The sequence below is a fragment of the Tiliqua scincoides genome, chromosome 3 (genome assembly GCF_035046505.1).
Source record: "Tiliqua scincoides isolate rTilSci1 chromosome 3, rTilSci1.hap2, whole genome shotgun sequence".
Taxonomy (NCBI): domain Eukaryota; kingdom Metazoa; phylum Chordata; class Lepidosauria; order Squamata; family Scincidae; genus Tiliqua; species Tiliqua scincoides.
In genome coordinates, this window is record NC_089823.1 from 19,357,303 (window position 1) to 19,375,967 (window position 18,665).

At 43.9% G+C, this 18,665-nt stretch overlaps 1 protein-coding gene across 3 annotated transcripts in view; it reads left to right on the top strand.

Moving 5' to 3' along the window:
- GRIA4 (glutamate ionotropic receptor AMPA type subunit 4) overlaps positions 1-18,665 on the top strand; it is a 286,480-nt gene that overhangs the window by 208,662 nt on the left and 59,153 nt on the right. For all 3 annotated transcript variants that reach the window (XM_066622011.1, XM_066622010.1, XM_066622012.1), the window contains exons 5-8: positions 1,674-1,727; positions 3,041-3,199; positions 7,014-7,181; positions 13,420-13,524. In XM_066622011.1, the coding sequence (XP_066478108.1) occupies positions 1,674-1,727; positions 3,041-3,199; positions 7,014-7,181; positions 13,420-13,524 (486 nt within the window). The remainder of the gene's footprint in view (positions 1-1,673; positions 1,728-3,040; positions 3,200-7,013; positions 7,182-13,419; positions 13,525-18,665) is intronic.

Below are 18,665 nucleotides of genomic sequence, written 5' to 3' on the forward strand. Positions count from 1 at the left end.
CAGCATTGAACTTCCTATTGCTTGTGGAACAAAGAGTGCATAAACACAATAATGAAGCTGTAATTTCCTTCAGGTTATAATGATTGGAACTATTTGCATGTTGCAACTTGTAGACATTAAGAAACTTATTACCTTCAAGGGATGCAGCCAAGGTTCTCACAAGTTCAGGTGTGGAATAAGAGTAGCTGGGTCTCAAACAGCTCACCGTAAGTAGAGGCAAGCTTTTCAAACTGAAACTTCATTTTTTGCTCAGAGAAATTCATTGGATTTCAGTCTTCATCCTCACCCCCAAACTATCTTCCCCTCCAGTCCCACAAACACCTCCCCTTTACATGAAGCTCTATAGGCAGTGGCGGCAGGAGTGTGTGGGAGTGGGGAGTCAGGGATCTTTGCAAACACCATGAGCAAAAGCCACATACACAAGTTGACACACAAGGCATTGTGAGAGTTTGTTTTTAAGTTCCCTCCTCTCTTTTATTTCTAGTCATGCTGCACTGATAGTAAAGGGAAAGGCAAGCAATGGCAAAAGACTAAAAACTATAAGAGACACCACACTTCCAATGCCCTGTGTGTGTTGGCCTGTGACTTTGTCTTTTGCATTTTGAAAACTGTACTTTTACTAGAGTATTTTGCAATTATAATTACAGGCAAGGCATAAAAATAGATCTGCAAAAGGATCCGGCTATTCCTTTCAAGGTGGTAAATATAGTGAAGAAATAATGCTGCAGGCAGCTTTATACGTCCAAAGATCTTTCCACAGCACACAATGCCCTTCAGTAATAAGTTGCGTGCTAGAATGCTATTTGCAGAGTTTAAAAATGCCTGTAAAGATCCTCTCCCTCTAGTCCAGGGGTGTCCAAACGTTTTGGCAAGAGGGCCATATCACCTCTCTGGCACTGTGTTGGGGGCCGGGGGGGGAAGAATTAATTTACATTTAAAATTTGAATGTTTACATAAATGAACATATTAGAGATGGAACTTATATGAATGAATGAAGGTCTCACAATAACTCAAGGCCTATAAAAGGCCTTGCACAAAGCAAAGCCAGCCTTTGCTTCACTGCCACTGCTGCATCACAGACGTGAAACAGCGAGTAGTGGAAGGAGCCCTTGTCCCAAAGCCCAGGTGAGAGGTCAAACAGTCCTCCTCATGCTGAGAGCAGTTGTGTCAGGCCAGCACGGGCTCCAGCAGGTCTCTGGAGGGCCAGAGGCTCCTTGGAGACTGGGGGTTCCCTGTGGGCCAGATTGGGAGCATCCAAAGGCCGCAAGTGGCCCCAGGGCCCGGGTTTGGGCACCCCTGCTCTAGCCTAATCTGTTGCTTGCTGCCACTACTGCTTGTGCTCATTGACACAGGGACCTGTAACTAAAAGAGGGGTGAGGGTGTGTGTGTTTGAAAGGTGGTAGGCTGGCAGCAAAGGTGTTTTCAGGCTGGCATTTTCCATATGTCTGATTGGCTTAGAGTAATTATCTGACTTTTTGTCTGCTGGGGGTAATTTGGATATTTCCAATTAAAATCAAGGTGAAATTGGTCATCTTGTCCATCTCTACTCAGGTCCTTTGTAATGACAAGGTTAAGTACCCTCAACATTATACCACTAAAATTATATATCATGTTATACACAGTACTTGCAGCATTACAAGGAGTTTCTTTCTTTCTTTCTTTCTTTTCTGCAGATTGTGAGCGTTGGCAAGCATGTTAAAGGCTACCATTACATCCTTGCAAACCTGGTAAGAACTCATTTTTTTTACAATTAATTTAATAGCGTAATTTCTCTTTTCCCTGTTAAATTGAGACTGTGCAACCCAAAAGAGTAATATACCTTTGACTCACTGGGAAAGATCAGAGCCTCTCCATCTGATGTGACACTGAAGTGCTTCCCTCTCCATCCCCCAGGGGCATACTCTTTGAAGAAAGATTGACTGTGGGCTGGACTAGAAGATACCCCCCCAGCTCCTCCCAAAATAGATCATTCCAATCAGTGCAATAAGATAACCAACCATACAGAATTCTACCATATGCCTTACAAAAATGACAACTTCTGTGACAGGATATTACATTTTTCCAGTACACCTAACTCTCAAAGATACATCACTATGCTAATTCAGTTTTTTCTCCTGCCAGCTAAGGTTCCCTGGTAATTTTCTTAAAGCTCAGACACAAGTATGCCCATTCTTTCCAGCAAGATTGTGGGCTAGGTGTCATGCTATGGCCTTTACATAAGAATTTGCAAGGCTATCCTGCAATGGCTAAAATTTGTTTGGAACATGTTTGACTAATCATTCAGAATGGGAAAAGGCCCATAGTACTATACTGCACTGCCATGATTTAGCTCAGGGGTGCCCAAACCCTGGCCCTGGGGCCACTTGCGGCCCTCGAGGCCTCTCAATGCAGCCCTCAGGGAGCCCCCAGTCTCCAATGAGCCTCTGGCCCTCTGGAGATTTGTTGGAGCCCGCACTGGCCCGAGGCATCTGCTCTCAGCATGAGGGCGACTGTTTGACCTCTCGCATGAGCTGTAGGATGAGGGCTTCCTCCACTGCTTGCTGTTTCACTCTGTGATGCAGTAGTGGCAGCAAAGGAAAGGCCAGTCTTGCTTTGTGCAAGGCCTTTTACAGGCCTTGAGCTATTTCAAGAACTTCAGTCTTTCATCTTTAATATAGTCATTTATGTAAATGTATGTAAATTTATTCAAATTTTAAATGTAAATTATTCCCCCCCCTGCCCCCAACACAGTGTCAGAGAGATGATGTTGCCCTCCTGCCAAAAACTTTGGACACCCCTGATTTAGCTGAAAGACACAGGTTGCATTAAATTGATTTCATTCTAGAAATCTTCATTTATAATATAGTTATAAATATATTATAATTTTGTTTAAAATACACTGTAATTAGACTGAATTTCTCTCTCCATTTAATTAAATGTAAATTGGTTTATTTTGCAGTTACTTGTGTAACTGGTCATGTTGTTCATGACCTAAAATACATTTGCAATTTTTAACAGCATGCAAGGTGAAATTATACCTTGCATTACTTCACTGTTGTAGGGATTCAAGGATATTTCTTTGGAGAGGTTTATGCATGGAGGAGCTAATGTCACAGGGTTTCAGCTGGTGGATTTCAGTACACCTATGGTTGCCCGACTTATGCAACGGTGGAAGAAACTGGATCAGAGAGAATATCCAGGATCAGAGACCCCTCCTAAGGTACTTTTCTGCATCATATTTTCTAACAGCTATCTGAGTGGATTGATTTAAACTGCATGCTTTATATTGGCAGCTGTTTTATAATACAAGGGTCTTTGTCTTAAAGGGTAATCACTACCGCTATTGTCTATACTGATCACATCTTAGCGTCAATATGAAAATCAACACAATGAGAACATGATTGAGGTGAATCTTGTGTTCAGTGTGTGCTATAGCTAGGGCTGCCACATTCACTGAGCAATCCAAATGTTTGAGCTGGCTGCGCTGACTGAGAGTGCACAAATGTGCCATAAAGCACATTTGCAACTACTCGTGAGCCAGCAGTGCCTGCGCCAAGGCCTACCAGTGCTGCATCCAGGAGCAGCACTGGACAGAGCAGGTAGGTTCACACCAGGTGGCACAGGGGGGTGGGGAGGGAGGCTGGAAGAGGGTGGGAGAAGGCAGAACGGGAGTGGATCAAGCCCAACAGGGAGGGTGGGATCAACAGAGGTCTCCTCCTCTATAACTTAATCACCCTTCTTGATCTACCAGGCTTCCCGGACTTGCTTTCCTGTTTAGCTGGCACAGATCCGAAATGCATCATTGGCCAGGCTGCAGCTTGACACAGGAAAGGGGGAAAATGTCACCTTACCCCCAAGGAGGCTTCCAGCTGCCTCCTAACCTGTGCTGGATACAGCTCTGGTCATACAGCCTGGCTATGCAGGTGCAGTTTACGATTAGGCTGTCCATTGATTAATCAATTACGGTCCAAATCCTAATCAATTTTCCAGCTCTGACATTGCTCTGCCAATGGGGGATGTGCTGCATCCTGCAGATGGGGGCAGTCACAGAGGCCTCAACAACAACAACTGCAGGCAGAATGCCCCAGGTTGAATCCCTGGTATCTTTTGAGGGGGCAGAAAAAAATTATGTAATTCTGAGAGTGGGAATGTTTGTTACCTTACCTTGAAGCTGCATTGCCCTTAGGTCTGTGCTGGAAAGTTGGTTAGGGTTGTGCTCTAAATTAATTAGTTAAGACTTCTGATTGATTTAATCAGGCAACAGGTTTAAAAAAAAAATCTTAGTGGTTTTTAAAACAAGGACTTACAAATCCTGTGAATAGCGGGTTCCATTTGAGAAAAGACCCACCCTTCTCTCTCACACAGGAGGAAATACCAATTCTAAAACAGTGCTTGTTGCAAGGTATGCATAATCTTAAAACAGTGTCATTTTTAACTCAGAACTGTTGCTTTTATATGCAAATGTATGCAGATTTAATTAACTAAAACTTACTCAGTTGACTTAATCAGTCAATTGACTGTGATTTCTTTAATTGGGTGACAACTGTAGCTGAAGCATGAAAGGACAGCTAAAAATAGCTGAAGCAAGGTAGTAAAGACAAGTTCAGCTGCCACCAGGGTGCATGGGGAATTCAACAGAAACTGCCTCTGCATACCCCAACTCTGCAAAGATCGACTCCAATCTTTCATCATGCAAATCCATAGCAGCACCTCTAGACTGCACTGTGTCTAGTGCAACATGTTACCTGGACAGATTGTGGCAAAGAAAGATAGCAAAATATATTGCTTACCTTTTCCTCATCAACCCTGTGAAAAGGAAAGAAAAGGCTTTGACCTCTCTTTCTACTGTTCAGTGGCATTGCTAGGGGGTTGTGGGGCATGCAGGCTGCACCAGGTGACGTGCACAGTGGGGGTGACACCACTACTAGCCAAAATTGTTAAAAACTCCCATGTCCATCATGGGAGTGGCACGCTGGCCTCCGGCAGCGGGTGGCGCAAACCCTGGTGATGTCACTCCTACTCTTCAGTTCAGAAAAGCTGTTGAAGTGCCAATGATATCAAATAATACATTGGTGATGTCAGAGGGCCCTTAACTATTGTGCTGCAGACAGTAATAGCTACTCTATAACTAGGATCCACAGCTGGGGTAGGGAGAAATTTGCAACATGCACATGTATTTAAGGGCACAGTCAATAGCTGTGCCAATGTGGTGTGCACGGCATCCTGCAGTGGGGAGATAGTCAAGGGAGCCTCCTCAAGCTAAGGGCATGTTTGTTACCTTACCTTGGGGGCTGCATTGCAGCTAAGTCAGTGCTGGAAGTTGGTTAAGACTGCGCCCTAAATGTAATTGGTTAGCATACGAATGATTAGTTAAAATTATTTAATCTGTTCTAAATCCTACCTAAAAGTAGAGAGCAAAGAAATGAGCTCAGTAGCACAAGGACAGTGATATCTGACCCTAAGTGCCACTGACACTGCCAGAACAAGTGTTTGGACGGTGTAAACAGCTTTACGACGGTCACAAACATGCTAGTGAGCACAATCTAGCCCATGCCAGCAGCAAGCAGTCAGGTACACTCAGTGATGGGCTGCAGTCACCCACTACAGCTGGTGCATCACGCAGGGATCAGGAGGAAAGTTGGGGATTGAATGGTGCAGGGGGTGGGCAGAATGGGAAAGGTGGCATAGGTGGGGTGGATCAGGCCCAGGAAAGGGGTGGGTTTGCCCACCAACCGCCCCAAATCCTAACCTAATTCCCAGATCTTATCTGCCCTCCCAGGTCAATGTGCAGCAGTTATGAAGCTGGTGCAAGTCCAATCTGTGGTGGCTGCTGGGGCAATGGAACCAATGTTCTTTTACCCCAAGGTGCTGGCACTCAACATGCCGAAACTCCTTTACAAGATCCAGTGGAAGTTGTGTTGGCACCACTGCATTGCCACACAAGGAGTTACATAGAATTGGGATGTAAGAAAATCAGTGGAATGTTAACTGTGACTTTAGGATTCTGCTCTGTTCTATTAACCAGTAGATCAGTGTCTTGCAAACCAAAGTTTTAGGCACAAGACGTTTTCCTATTTATATAAATACAGGCCATGCCTCGGAATCTGCGGGGGTTCTGTTCCCGGAACCCTTGTGGATACTGAAATCTGCAGATAATGAAATCCGCGGATTAAGGCACGAAGAATCTCTGAATATCCGCACTTGGCCTCCCAACCTTGAGAATGCCTTCAGTGGGCAAAAAATGCATTTATAAGGCATTCTGAGAGACAGGAAAGCCCAGGGGACGCTTCAGGTCATGTTCGGAGGATTCAGGTTGGGACTCAACATGGTCACATGACCTGCGTTGCATCAAAATCCACAGATGAAAAATCCCAACCTGTACTTTTTAATAAATACTTTTTACAGCATATTTGGGCATTAAATATAGACTTTTCCATCATGTGTTTCCATTGTTTTCTTATAAGCTAATCACAAGGCTTTGTTGTTGGCAACCTTATAGTTGGCAACCTTCAGTCTCGAAAGACTATGGTATCGCGCTCTGAAAGGTGGTTCTGGAACAGCGTCTAGTGTGGCTGAAAAGGCTTTGTAAATGAGCAAATAAATACTAAATGATTAGGTATAAATATTTAAAGAATCCTGTCTCTCCACCTCTGTTACTCATGATTCTAAGCCAGCTTAGTGAAAAGCAGTTCTTTCTCCCGCTTTGCCTGGGTCTTACACATGGTTGTCCAGAAGGCTGCAACAGAAATTTGATATAAGGGGAAATGACCATTTTTATTTCCAATTCTTCTAGGATTCTCTAGATCAGCTGTTATCTAATCTTTTTTACTACTGCAGTTTTGAATCTGAATTCCAGTACTATCCTCAGAACACAAAGCTCCTACCATTCGTGTTCAGGAAGAAACCCACTCGATGTCACTTTCAGATTCCATTCATGGAACCTGGTGTATTGAGGGATCAGATGTTTACTATTGAATCGGTTTTATTAGGGGACAAAACTATGAAACTGATGCATATTTTCTTCACTTAATTAGTATACCTCTGCTCTGACTTATGATGGGGTACTTGTGATGGCTGAGACTTTCCGTAATCTTCGAAGGCAGAAAATTGATATCTCTCGGAGAGGGAATGCAGGTGATTGCCTTGCAAATCCAGCTGCGCCATGGAGCCAGGGGATTGATATGGAGAGAACACTGAAACAGGTATGGTTGAGGCAAGGCTTCAACCTCTTCATTTTTTGTGGTCTAAATATGATGCTGAAGGAAGTTATAAAACATTTGAAGTACCTAGGCAGTAGTTGATTTATGGTAACTGTTTTATGTTTACTGTTTTATGTCTCTGCCGTACATTTAGGTTGCTTTACAATTCTTATCTCATTCATCCTCACCACACAAAGGCCATCAACATTCCCAGTTTGCAGTGGAGAATTCAAATGCTGAAAAAGAGCTGACTTGTCCAGGGTTGTTGCAAGTTGTCTGCTTGATGAGAGCAGACTTTGGTGCTCTTGACCAAGTGCAGCACTCTTGTCTACTGCATTGCACAGGATTGTACTTCTTTACTTCATTTTATACCACTTCAGATGTTGAGGAAGATACAAAGTTCTGGTTCTTGCACTTCTAGCAGCCTCCAATGTTATTTGATGTTGTTGTAATATATCATTGATGTTGTCTCTCCATCATCCTCTGGGTCTGCCTTGTGCTCTTTGCCCTTCTCCTTGCTTAATACCCACCTTATTCAGTATAGAATCCAAAGACATTCTCTCTAGGTGAGAGAACAGGATTGTACACAATGTCTATACACATAAGTAGCTTTTGAGCAACCTCAGATAGGTACTTCTCCACTACACCCTACCACTGAAGTTTTTGCATTGCACCACCTGTCTAACAAAGATACTTGGGAGGCACAAGGTATTCATAGGCTGGGAGGAGGAGAGAGTCAGACCAGCAGTTCAGTCAGTATGTGTTGTGTCATCTGTCCCCCCTTGAGATTACCCAAATGCACCTGCGTTGCTGAAACATACCAGAAGGTAGTACAGGTCCAGCCTATTTATACACGGATTTTTTATACACAAATTTGACTCAACACGAATGGCCCCTGCAAATGAGAAGGAATGTGCTGATCCCTGGAGAAGGGGAAAATGCACCCCTTTAAAATCAGTTTAAAAAACTGAACAGTCCTTTAACAACAGCCTCCTTAATGAGAGAGAGAGAGAGAGAGAGAGAGAGAGAGAGAGAGAGAGGACAGCTGGCTGACAATCCATCAATCTTTCTCTCTGGAGGGGACCCCTCCCTTCCCCCTGAGCATGAAAGAAAGGTGATCATTTTGCATTGGTGAAGGGAGGGGCTGAGTGTAAGCTCTCAGTGTTAATTCCGCTCATGGTATCACTTCCAAGTTTGCTACAAATTGATCATAGCTTTCGTCTAGTGAGCACAGAATGATGTACACTTGCTGAAGGTCAGTAAATATTAGCTCATGTTCTTGGAGTTCCCTTAGAGTTCGTTTCATAAACTCCAGGTGATTAAGCATGTTTCCTCCTGTTTGGAGGCGAGCCCTGAGCAATTTTTGCATTAGGTGTATCTGTGCACTGACACTGTCCCTTACTTAAATAGCTCGAAGGGCATCCCAGCAGTCTTTTGCTGAGGTTAGACCATCTATATGGACCAGCTGCTGATCCTCCAAAGTCAGGCCAATAATACACAGAGCCTTTTCATTGTCCCTGTGGTAGGCCTCTATAAGTTCTGCATCATCTTCCTCATCAAGGGCTCCCAAATCTGGTGGAGCAACTACCACATTCCACAGGGCCTCACGCTTCAGTAGCAATGTAACCTTGCAAGACCAAGTGGCATAGTTATGTCCATTTAACCGGGTTATCAGGAACCCAGAGGCTGTGACTGCACTCATCTCCATGCTCTCTTGAGTTGTAGCCTCCTGTAACTTTAACAGCAACAGCAACAGTAGCTCTTGTAGCTCACCAGCCCACCAATTCAGCAGTTGCTGGGCCCATAACCTGGTAGCAGAGGATGGTTTCGATCCATCGAAACTGCTTATTTGCATGCACCTCTAAGACATACCATTTACATGCGAAAACCTACAGGAACTCCTGAAAATGATAAGAAATTCTGGTTACTTAAGAAGAGTCTATATGGGCTCAAGCAATCAGGGTTTGAATGGAACCAATACCTTTCTAAGACACTGAAAGACGAAGGTTTCCACCAAGGTATAGCTGACCCATGTGTGTTTACCAGGGGTAAAGGCCAGCGAAAATGCATAGTGCTATGTTTCGTGGATGATTTAGCTATACTGTGCAAAACAACAGAACAAGCAAATGAACTAGTTGAGGTATTGAAAAAAAGGTTTACATTACAGGACATGGGTAAGATACGCAAATATGTTGGGGTGGAAATTACAGAGGTGTCTAACGGCTATAAGATCTCGCAAAGAGAAAAAATAGCCCTATTGCTAAAGAAATTCAACATGGAGCAATGTAATGGGGTGAAGACTCCTATGGTGACTGGTTTTGATAAAGATAATACACCCAGTCCCATGTTCGATACCACAATGTACAAGTCATTACTGGAGAGTCTGATGTACCTTAGCCAATGGACGAGGCCAGACATCGCTATGGCGTGCAATTTGTTAGCCAGAGCATCGAACCAACCCACGCAGAGACATTGGCTAGCAGCAAAGCATATATTAAGGTACCTGAAACAGACAATAGACATGTCCTTGTACCTAGAACCTAAGGGTGATCTGAGACTCACCGCATATGTAGATGCAAGCTTTGCCACAGACACTGAAACTAGGCAATCTACCTCAGGAATGGCACTGTTTCTAGCGGGAGCCTTAATTGGGTGGAAAACTGTGAAACAAAGACATGTGTCTTTGTCAACATGTGAATCGGAATTTGCTGCACTGAGTCTAATGTGCACCGAGCTTATTTGGCACAACCAACTGCTAATGGATCTTGGCATACAAGTGCCAAAACCCATTAACGTGATGGAAGACAATCAAGCGGCCATACAGATGGCAACGACACCTGGCGTAAGGGGGAGATCGAAACACACTGATGTGCACTTCCATAACGTAAAGCAATGTGTTTCTGATGGTCTTATCTCCCTGACCTACTGCGAGTCCAGCCAAAACGTGGCGGACGCACTAACAAAAGTGCAATCCACAAGTAAGCATCAAGAAAACTGTATGATGCTGGGGCTAAGGGTCTGAGCAGGATAAACTGTCCTGAACCAAGGAGGAGGATGTCAGGTCTATGTTCTGGATAAGGCAGAAACACAGCCAACAAGGTGGTTCAGGAACAGGTGCAGATTGCTGGAGTCAGCAGGATCAGCAAACACCTGTGTCTGCCTCACCCTGGGTGTGGCTTAGCCTACACTGATTGGCCACTCCAACTACTTAATGTTTGGTCTGTTGAGCTTCCAGTGCAGCAGTAGGAGTGTAGCAGGAGACTACTGAACTGCTGCCAGTAACTTGGGAGGCTGGATGTGAGTATATACATGTTGTTACTGACCATGGAATGAACTTTGACTGTGTGTCTTGGAAAACTGATTTGGATTTGTTGTTTATGGACTGACTGCTCATTGTGCTGACTAGGACTGTTTACTGATTACTCTACCTGTGATAACCCTTGCTCTGAAATATAACCACTGCATTCAAAGAACTCTGCTGGTGTATGCTGTTTTGTGTGCCTGCTCATCCAAGGTTCCATACAACTCTTTACCAGACAAAGGGTTGCAACTCTAACACTCAGCTCTGTGTAAGCTCTTGGAGGACAAAAGATTGATGGATTGTCTTCTTAATGACTCTTATCTTACATCACAAAAGTCATCAAGGCTGTTTTTAAATCACTGGAGCAAAGAAACTTTGTTTTTTAAATTGATTTGCTATAGTGCGTTTTTTTGCCATCCACATGAGTGCTTGGAACGGAAACCACACGAATAATTAGTCTCAACCGGTATATTTATGCTATTTGTCCTACAGCTAACACGTGCTATTGTGTATCTCAGTGATTTTCAACATTTTTCATCTCGCAACACACTGACAAGGCTCTAAAAATTGACAAGGCACACCTTTGGTTTTTTGACAATTGACGAGGCACATCATGCCAGGAGTGGGGGGGGGGGCCATAACCCCAATAGCCCTACTAATAAATGACCCCAAATTTCTGTGGCACACCTGCAGATCACTTGCAGTACACCAGTGTGTTATGTGATAAACATAGTACATGGAGCTTCATAGAATAAGACAAGCAGAAAGAAGGGGGGAAATAACAGGCAGGTTGCTCCTGCTGGTTGAAAGCATTCGATAATTTGGTAGAACTGAGAACCTGTTTATATTTCCTTCTCCAGCATTTTGATTGAAAGAATATGAATTATTTGTGGTAGATAAGTCTTTGGCATGTACCTCAGAGTTAATTCAGTATCATATTGATAAAAGAAAATGAAATTTTAAATTATTGTCTTGGAGCTATTTGATTTTTTTCACCACACCGCATACCAAATGCATTTTTGTCATCTTGAAGGTGTATTTAACTCTGTTGGCCCTGTGTAACTCACAAAGGTAAAAATCCTGACATCCCCCTCCCTCCTTATTCCATTTTAAAAGAAATAACACAGACGAGGTATTTTTCAGTAGATGTCAGGGCTCTGCATTCCTGATGAATATGAAGGCTTAGAAAGTTCCAGATCTCTGTCAAGATGATTTAGCTTCTCTCTAAAAGAAAGGACAGCTGGGGTAGGAGAAGGCGGGAGAGCGAAAAAGATCCTACAGTAAAATTTGCAATTGTTGCAGTTGGAATTGAGGATACACACTGTAGAAAAGAATCTGAACAGAAACTACTGCTGGCAGTCTATACAAAAGCACTTCGTAATTGAAGGTGATTTGAATATCATTGATAGCAGTGGAATGGCACTGAAATGCAGAAAATTGGTAGCTTGTGTAGCACACTGAGCTAAGAGGCTGAGCTATGAATGAGGAAGTCCCTGATTTGAAACTTGCCTTTGCCATGATCTCAGTAGGTGATCCTCAGCAAGCATTCTGCCTCTACCCCCAACTGCAATATTGTGCTAATATCCATTTACCTTACTGGGTTTTTGTAGGTTTCATATTAATATACAGGCATGTTCTCATACCTGCGAGGTTCTGTTCCAAAACTCTCTGCAGATACATGAATCCATGCATATGGGGGGATACCTTCCCACCCCCCAGAAAGGTTTTCTGAGCCCGGCAGAGGCCTTAAGGCATTAAAAATGTCACTTCCAGTTTTCACAAAAAAACAGAATTAGTGTCTTTTACTACTTACAGTCATTCTGGGCAGATGAGCACAGTCTCTGTTGGACTCAGAAGACTCTCACCTCCATAGGGGATGCGCGGGGCGGTGTAACTGGGGCAGTGAGGGGGCAAAACTGATGAGAAGGAATGGGGTGACAGCTTGCCCACCCCTTTTCTCTCCTTGGACTTGTGCCAACAAAAACAGGGGTGTTAAACTCATTTCATACAGTGGGCCTGAATAGCACTCAAGATGCTTGCTGAGTGCTGGAAGTGATGTCATTAGGCAGGAAGTGATGTCATTAAACAGGTCATAACCAGAAATAAGCACTTTTTCTTACTTAGGAACTAATTAGCTGCAAATGACAGAAGAGAAAATGCACAAATCTTGATCATATTTCAAGATATGGGAGAGCACAGTTATCATGCAGCTTTCAGCAGTGTCACCTCAGCACTGCTTAGCCCAGATGAAAAGCTTATGCGGGTCACATTTGGCCCCTGAACCTTACGTTTGACACCCCTGGATTAGAAGGAAATAGATTCCTACTGGGTCTTAGCAAGACTCACTCTTAGCATTTTAGGCAAGGGTTCGTGCCTTCCCTGGCAACTCTCCATATTTCCCTAGGAAGGACTTCCTGACAATGATTTATCAGTGAGTGCCATTGTTATTTGGTGCAACTCCAAGTTAGGACTACATCTAATCATTTTTTGAGGGTGTTTTGGTGAATTACTATAATGGGGAATGGAAAATAATGTATAGAAGATGAACTTCCTCTGCAGCACTGAGCAGCAGCTTTTGTTTGTGAAATTCTAATCTATTTTATTCACTGTCTCATAAAGATAACTATACTGAGGTTTTGCTAATGTATAGATTGGTTTAAATTTACTGGCGCTACCAAATGGTGTAAAAATTGATAATTATTCAGTTAAGATTGCTTAGCTGATTGACAGCCCTGTTTTTAATCCTCTTTAACTTGGAAACACAGGTAATTTAAGATTGGTTGGTTTGACTGCTTCTGCCTGCTTTCATTACTTGATGCACCCTTGTCTTATATTTGATATTGTTTTATTATTTTATTGACTTATGTGGATGGTTGGAAACTTACAATGAACTGATTTTTTGTCAACCACATAAGCCTTGATTTTATTTCGCATTTTAAGGTTCGAATACAAGGGCTGACAGGAAATGTTCAGTTTGATCACTATGGCCGCAGAGTCAACTATTCGATGGATGTGTTTGAACTGAAGACCACAGGCCCTCGAAAGGTACAGTAGCCCAGCCTGTTGCCAGCTGTTCGGTTTGTTTATGTGGTTTCTAAGGCTTGTTAGGTTTCTAGCAGACAAGCTCAGTTAAGTTCATGTTACCAGAATGTAATTGTGTTTAGATGTGAAAAATGAATTTAAAAATTGCTCAATATTGCATATAAATATCCATCAAAATTGTTACATATATGCATTCAGATATGTGCAATAATACTCATATAAGATTCCTTCCTATAACACTGTTTTCTTATAGCACTCTTTATCCTGAGTGTAATTTTTACAGTATCTTTAAAAAAGGAAAACAGTTAAAATCCAAGAGTTAAGTAGGGAAAACTATGCTGTCTGTTCTGTGCCTTCAGCCAATGGGAGGTGCATGTTCTCTGGCTAGAATTTGTGCCCCATGGGTTATATACAGTCTACTATATCCTTAATCTACTATATCCTTGGTCTCTGTTGACTGTGATCCCCAGAGTCTCTGGAAGCTTTATGGGAGGTGCATGTTCTCTGGCTAGAATTGCCCCATGGGTTTTATATATATATACACACACACACACACTCTCTCTCTCTCTCTCTCTTGTACCCCAACATGGACCCATTGTGTTCAATGGGGGTTACTCCCAAGAAGCTGTGTTTAGGATTGCAGCCTTACGGCCCACTCCTATCATTGTGCAGTACTGATACAGCCTGTGCAACACTGCTATAAGTGGCTACGGCGATGGCACTAGCCACTGCAAACGTTTCGTAAAGAACGTTTGCGGCAACTCACAAGCAGGGAGCACCAACAGGAAAGCCTGCAATGTCTCACCAGCACTGAATCCAGTCTGACAGCCGGCTGGTAAGTATCACATCAAGCAGTGCAGGGGTAGGAATGAAGTGGAAAGGGGCTGTTTAGCGGCAGGGGAAGAGTGGGAGGGGTGCTTCAAGCCCAGGATGGGGAGGGGGCAGTGGAGGATCTCTCTGCTGTATCTTAACCCTCTTCCCGGGTCCTGAAGCCCTATACAATTTAACTGGTGCAGATCTGAATAGGCTGGAGCTCAACATGGGGTCAGGGAACAAATGTTCTTTTATCCAAGGAGACCTCCAGGCTGCTCAGTTTCAGAACTGTAGCCATGTAGCCCAGCTGAACCGGTGCTGCATAGGATTGGGCTGCCCATCATTCTTGCCTTTGCATTCAGATGATGTATTCTTATGATTTAAAGTTTCAAAAGTGAATAATATTTATCGGCATAAATAAAATAACCCAGCAGTTAAGCAAGAGAAATTCTTCTACTGTGAAAACAGGACACAACATTTGCAGTTGGCTAAAGGCCCTGTGCAGGACTGCCAGGTTAGATAGACCACACCATCAGCGTCTCACACGTACCCAACATTTGTTTCTTCCCAAAGACATAACACTGAATTCACTGCACCAATGTTCTCATCAAAGACGGGTCATCAGAAACAAACACAATTGCCATAATAGACTTTCACTTCAACTGCCAAGTAGTATTCCTGTTTTCTGTGATTTGTGTGTCCTGATTTATGATTCTTTCAGCAATATCCATTCAGAGCATTTTTTCCTAATGATTTGTCACAACAGAGGATGATCTGTCTTTTCTATATATTAGGCTCCAAATATTGCAGTCAGTCGGTAGGTCAAGGGCAGTTCCTTGCTCTGAAATACAATCAGGTTGCAACATACATGCATTTTACTTGCGCAAATTGATGTGCTTATCGAGAGAGGGGGGGAACAGTTTAAATAATGAAGGGCATATACTCCATTCCACTCAATGAGTATATGCCCTGGACTGAGCGCAAGGTGGATGATTGAACTTGCTGTTCCCCCAGTCGTCTTAGTTCCTACATGTCTTTCATAGTGTGAATTAGTTTTTAAAATAATTTTGACTATACAGGCATGTCCCCATATCCATGGGAGATCTATTCCATCCCCTCCTCCCCTGGATATGGAAACTGTGCATATGGGGGCTGTCTGTTTCAGTGGTTCCCACCCCATACACATTAGTATCATTTAACAGTTTACTGGAACGACATGTATCTTGCTTAAACAGATCACTGTAAGCATTTAGGCTTACAGCACAATGTGAAACAGGCTGTCGGCAGCCTGAATACTGAATTAAATTAGCTCTTAAGCTAAACAGGGAGCGGTTAACTTCAGCTTCCTGTTTAGCATTAGTGCTAGTTTAATCAAGTATTCAGGCTGTCGGCAGCCTGTTCACATCACACTGTATGTTTGCATTCTGCAAGGGGAATCTTTCCTTCTTTTTGTTATTCAAAATTTGCTTGACCAATATTGGTGGTGGTGGGGGCAATTGCGTGTTTCTACCGTGACCATGTTTCTACTCTTTTAACGCTCTTAAATGTCATTTGTCTCCAGTCTAAAGATACAACTGCAGCAACATCAGCAAAAATGAAATCCATTGTGTGATTTGATTCTCCTCAGATACAACTTCTAGTGATATATGATCTTTCATACCAAAGTTAGAAAGGATAAAACAAAATATGACTTTCTGGGTGAATAACCCTGTATGTTTAGGCATTTTGTATCAGTCTTTGGGGTACCGTAACAGTGCGCTGCTATGCATGTCTACTCAGAGTAAGCCCCATTGAGTTAAGTGGAACTTATTCTCAGCGTAATGTGTGTAGAATTACAGCACAATCCTGTCTGGGAGCAGGCCAGTGCATACAGGGGTTTATGGCAACAGAGTTCAGCTGTTGCAAAATCAGTTTCGGTAGCACACACAGTACACCAGTACGCCCTTTTAATTGCACTGCTACAACCAGCAGCAGCCAGCACACCCTTCTGAACAATTCTGAATAGATGGCAGTGTCTCCTATTAAGAGAGGACCAGGGTACTACGAGAGGATTTGGTGCATTGGTCTGTTTTGAAATTTATGGAAATGGCATCCTAACATGGAGGTTGTGTCAATAAATAGTTATTATTATGTGCTGCCAAATATACTGTGAGTGATGACTTCATAGATAGGAGAGGGGAAAACTGAAGTGACAACAGATGGCTGACCAAAACTCATAGTTAAGGTGTATAAGCTTCTCTTTTGGCTGACAATCAAACCAATTATTGCTTCTGCAAATAATATTTGCATGAGAAATATATTTCATGTACAGTGTAATGTGGGATTGGCAAAAACGGCATTTTTCAGTTCATTGAAGGGAAGGGATGAGCTCAAGACCTTTCGTTATTTCCACAATATTCTGCTTGTGCAAAAGGTTCAGCAGCAGCTCTTCAAAGGAAGATGCTTATGTCTGGATTTCCCTGGTAACATTTGTTCTATACACACTTCTTTCTTCCTATCCTAATATTCATATATCTAATATTCAGTATGCCTATTCCGTGCAATCTCTGCATATCTATACATAAGTCCCACTGTGTTCAACTGGGCTTACTTCCAAGAAAATATGTATAGGATTGCAACCTAAGAGCCCAGTCGATTCTCCCCCCCCCCCCGTTGATGCTACAGTGCCATAATGGTTACTGCTGTATTCTGTGCATGGGGGGGGGGGGGAGGCAATTGCTGAGGTCTTCTCTAGGTAAGGGAACAATCATTCCTTTACCTGGGAGTAAACATCCACAGCACAGGGGGGATTTACTGAGACCTGCACCAGCTAAATAGCTGGGAGAGGTCCGTGTAGAGCTGCGCTGCATGACTTGGTTCAGGAAGGTTAGGATTCAGCGGTGGCTGCTGCTGCCAAACCTGCCCCTTCCTCACTGGTGTTCCTGGAGGGTGGGCAAAACACTAAGTTTTTCAGGCTCTTGAATGCCACTGTAAAATGAATGCCTTCCCCTGGCCTTCAGAGTCATACGGCGCAGGCAAAGCAAAGTAGGAGAGGCGTCTCCACTCTTGCTGCTCCAAATGACTATGCCACTGCCCTTCCCAGGCCTGATCCACCCACCCTCTTTCCACCCTCCCCCGCCCCATTGCTCCCTCCCGACACCCTCTCCTGTCTCCCCTCTCACCCGACCTCCATCAGTAGTGTCTTTGCACTGCTCTGGAGCGTGCACTCCAGCAGCACACAACTTCACATGCTGCCATTGTGCCTTTTACAACTGGCGCTGACTGATTTATGGCAGTCAGCACCAGCAAAAGAGGCACTCCAGTGATGGCCCACCCCCTTGGGATTGGGCCATCAATCTCTTGAATAATAAATTTGAGTCCAATTCTCTGCATGTTTACTCTGAAATAAAATTAACTGTGTTCCATGGGACAAGCTCCCAAGTTCTGTGTATACCGTGTTTCCCCGAAAACAAGACACTGTCTTATTTATTTTTTTGGCTCAAAAAAACACACTAGGTCTTATTTTTGGGGTAGGTCTTACCTTATTTCCTGGGGCTTACTCCCAGGAAAGTGTGGCTAGAATTGCAGCCTGAAACAGCTGCTCAGCAGCAGTGCTGAGGAGAGCTTCCCTGCCTGCACCTCCACGGGGAAGGACACAAAGGGGGAAGGCGGAGAAGAGCCAAGTGCCTGCTGTCTACTCAGCAGTAAGCCCCGTTATAATCAGTGGGGCTTACTCCCTGGAAGGTGTGGAGAGGGTGTTCCCTAATCACCTAGGAGGATCCCTGCCTGCCTGTCTACTCAGAAGTCAGTCCCTTTATAGTTAATGGGACTTACTCCCTGGAAAGCGTGGAGAGCCTCAGAGCCTGGTAGGCAGGGTTGCCTCACTTGCTGCTTCCCGCCTCAGCTCCTCCTCAGCGTCCTCTGCCCAAGGCAGCACAGCAGGTGCTTTCTAGGTGGCATGGGGGAGTGCAGCTTTCCAGTCACATTGTCCACCTGCCCCACCCGAGGACCCCTCCCACCAACCCATCCCCATCCTGGCCCTGATCACAACTAGGTCTTATTTTCAGGGTAGGTCTTATTTTCGGGGAGACACAGTATATAGAACTGGGAATAAAGTCCATTACATAAGAACATGCCCCACTGGATCAGGCCATAGGCCCATCTAGTCCAGCTTCCTGTATCTCACAGTGGCCCACCAAATGCCCCAGGGAGCACACCAGATAACAAGAGACCTCGTTCTGGTGCCCTCCCTTGCATCTGGCATTCTGACATAGCCCATTAAATTCAAAGGGACTTGCTTCTAGGCACGCATGTATAGAAGGGGGCATCTTACTACATGTTAGCGTCATACT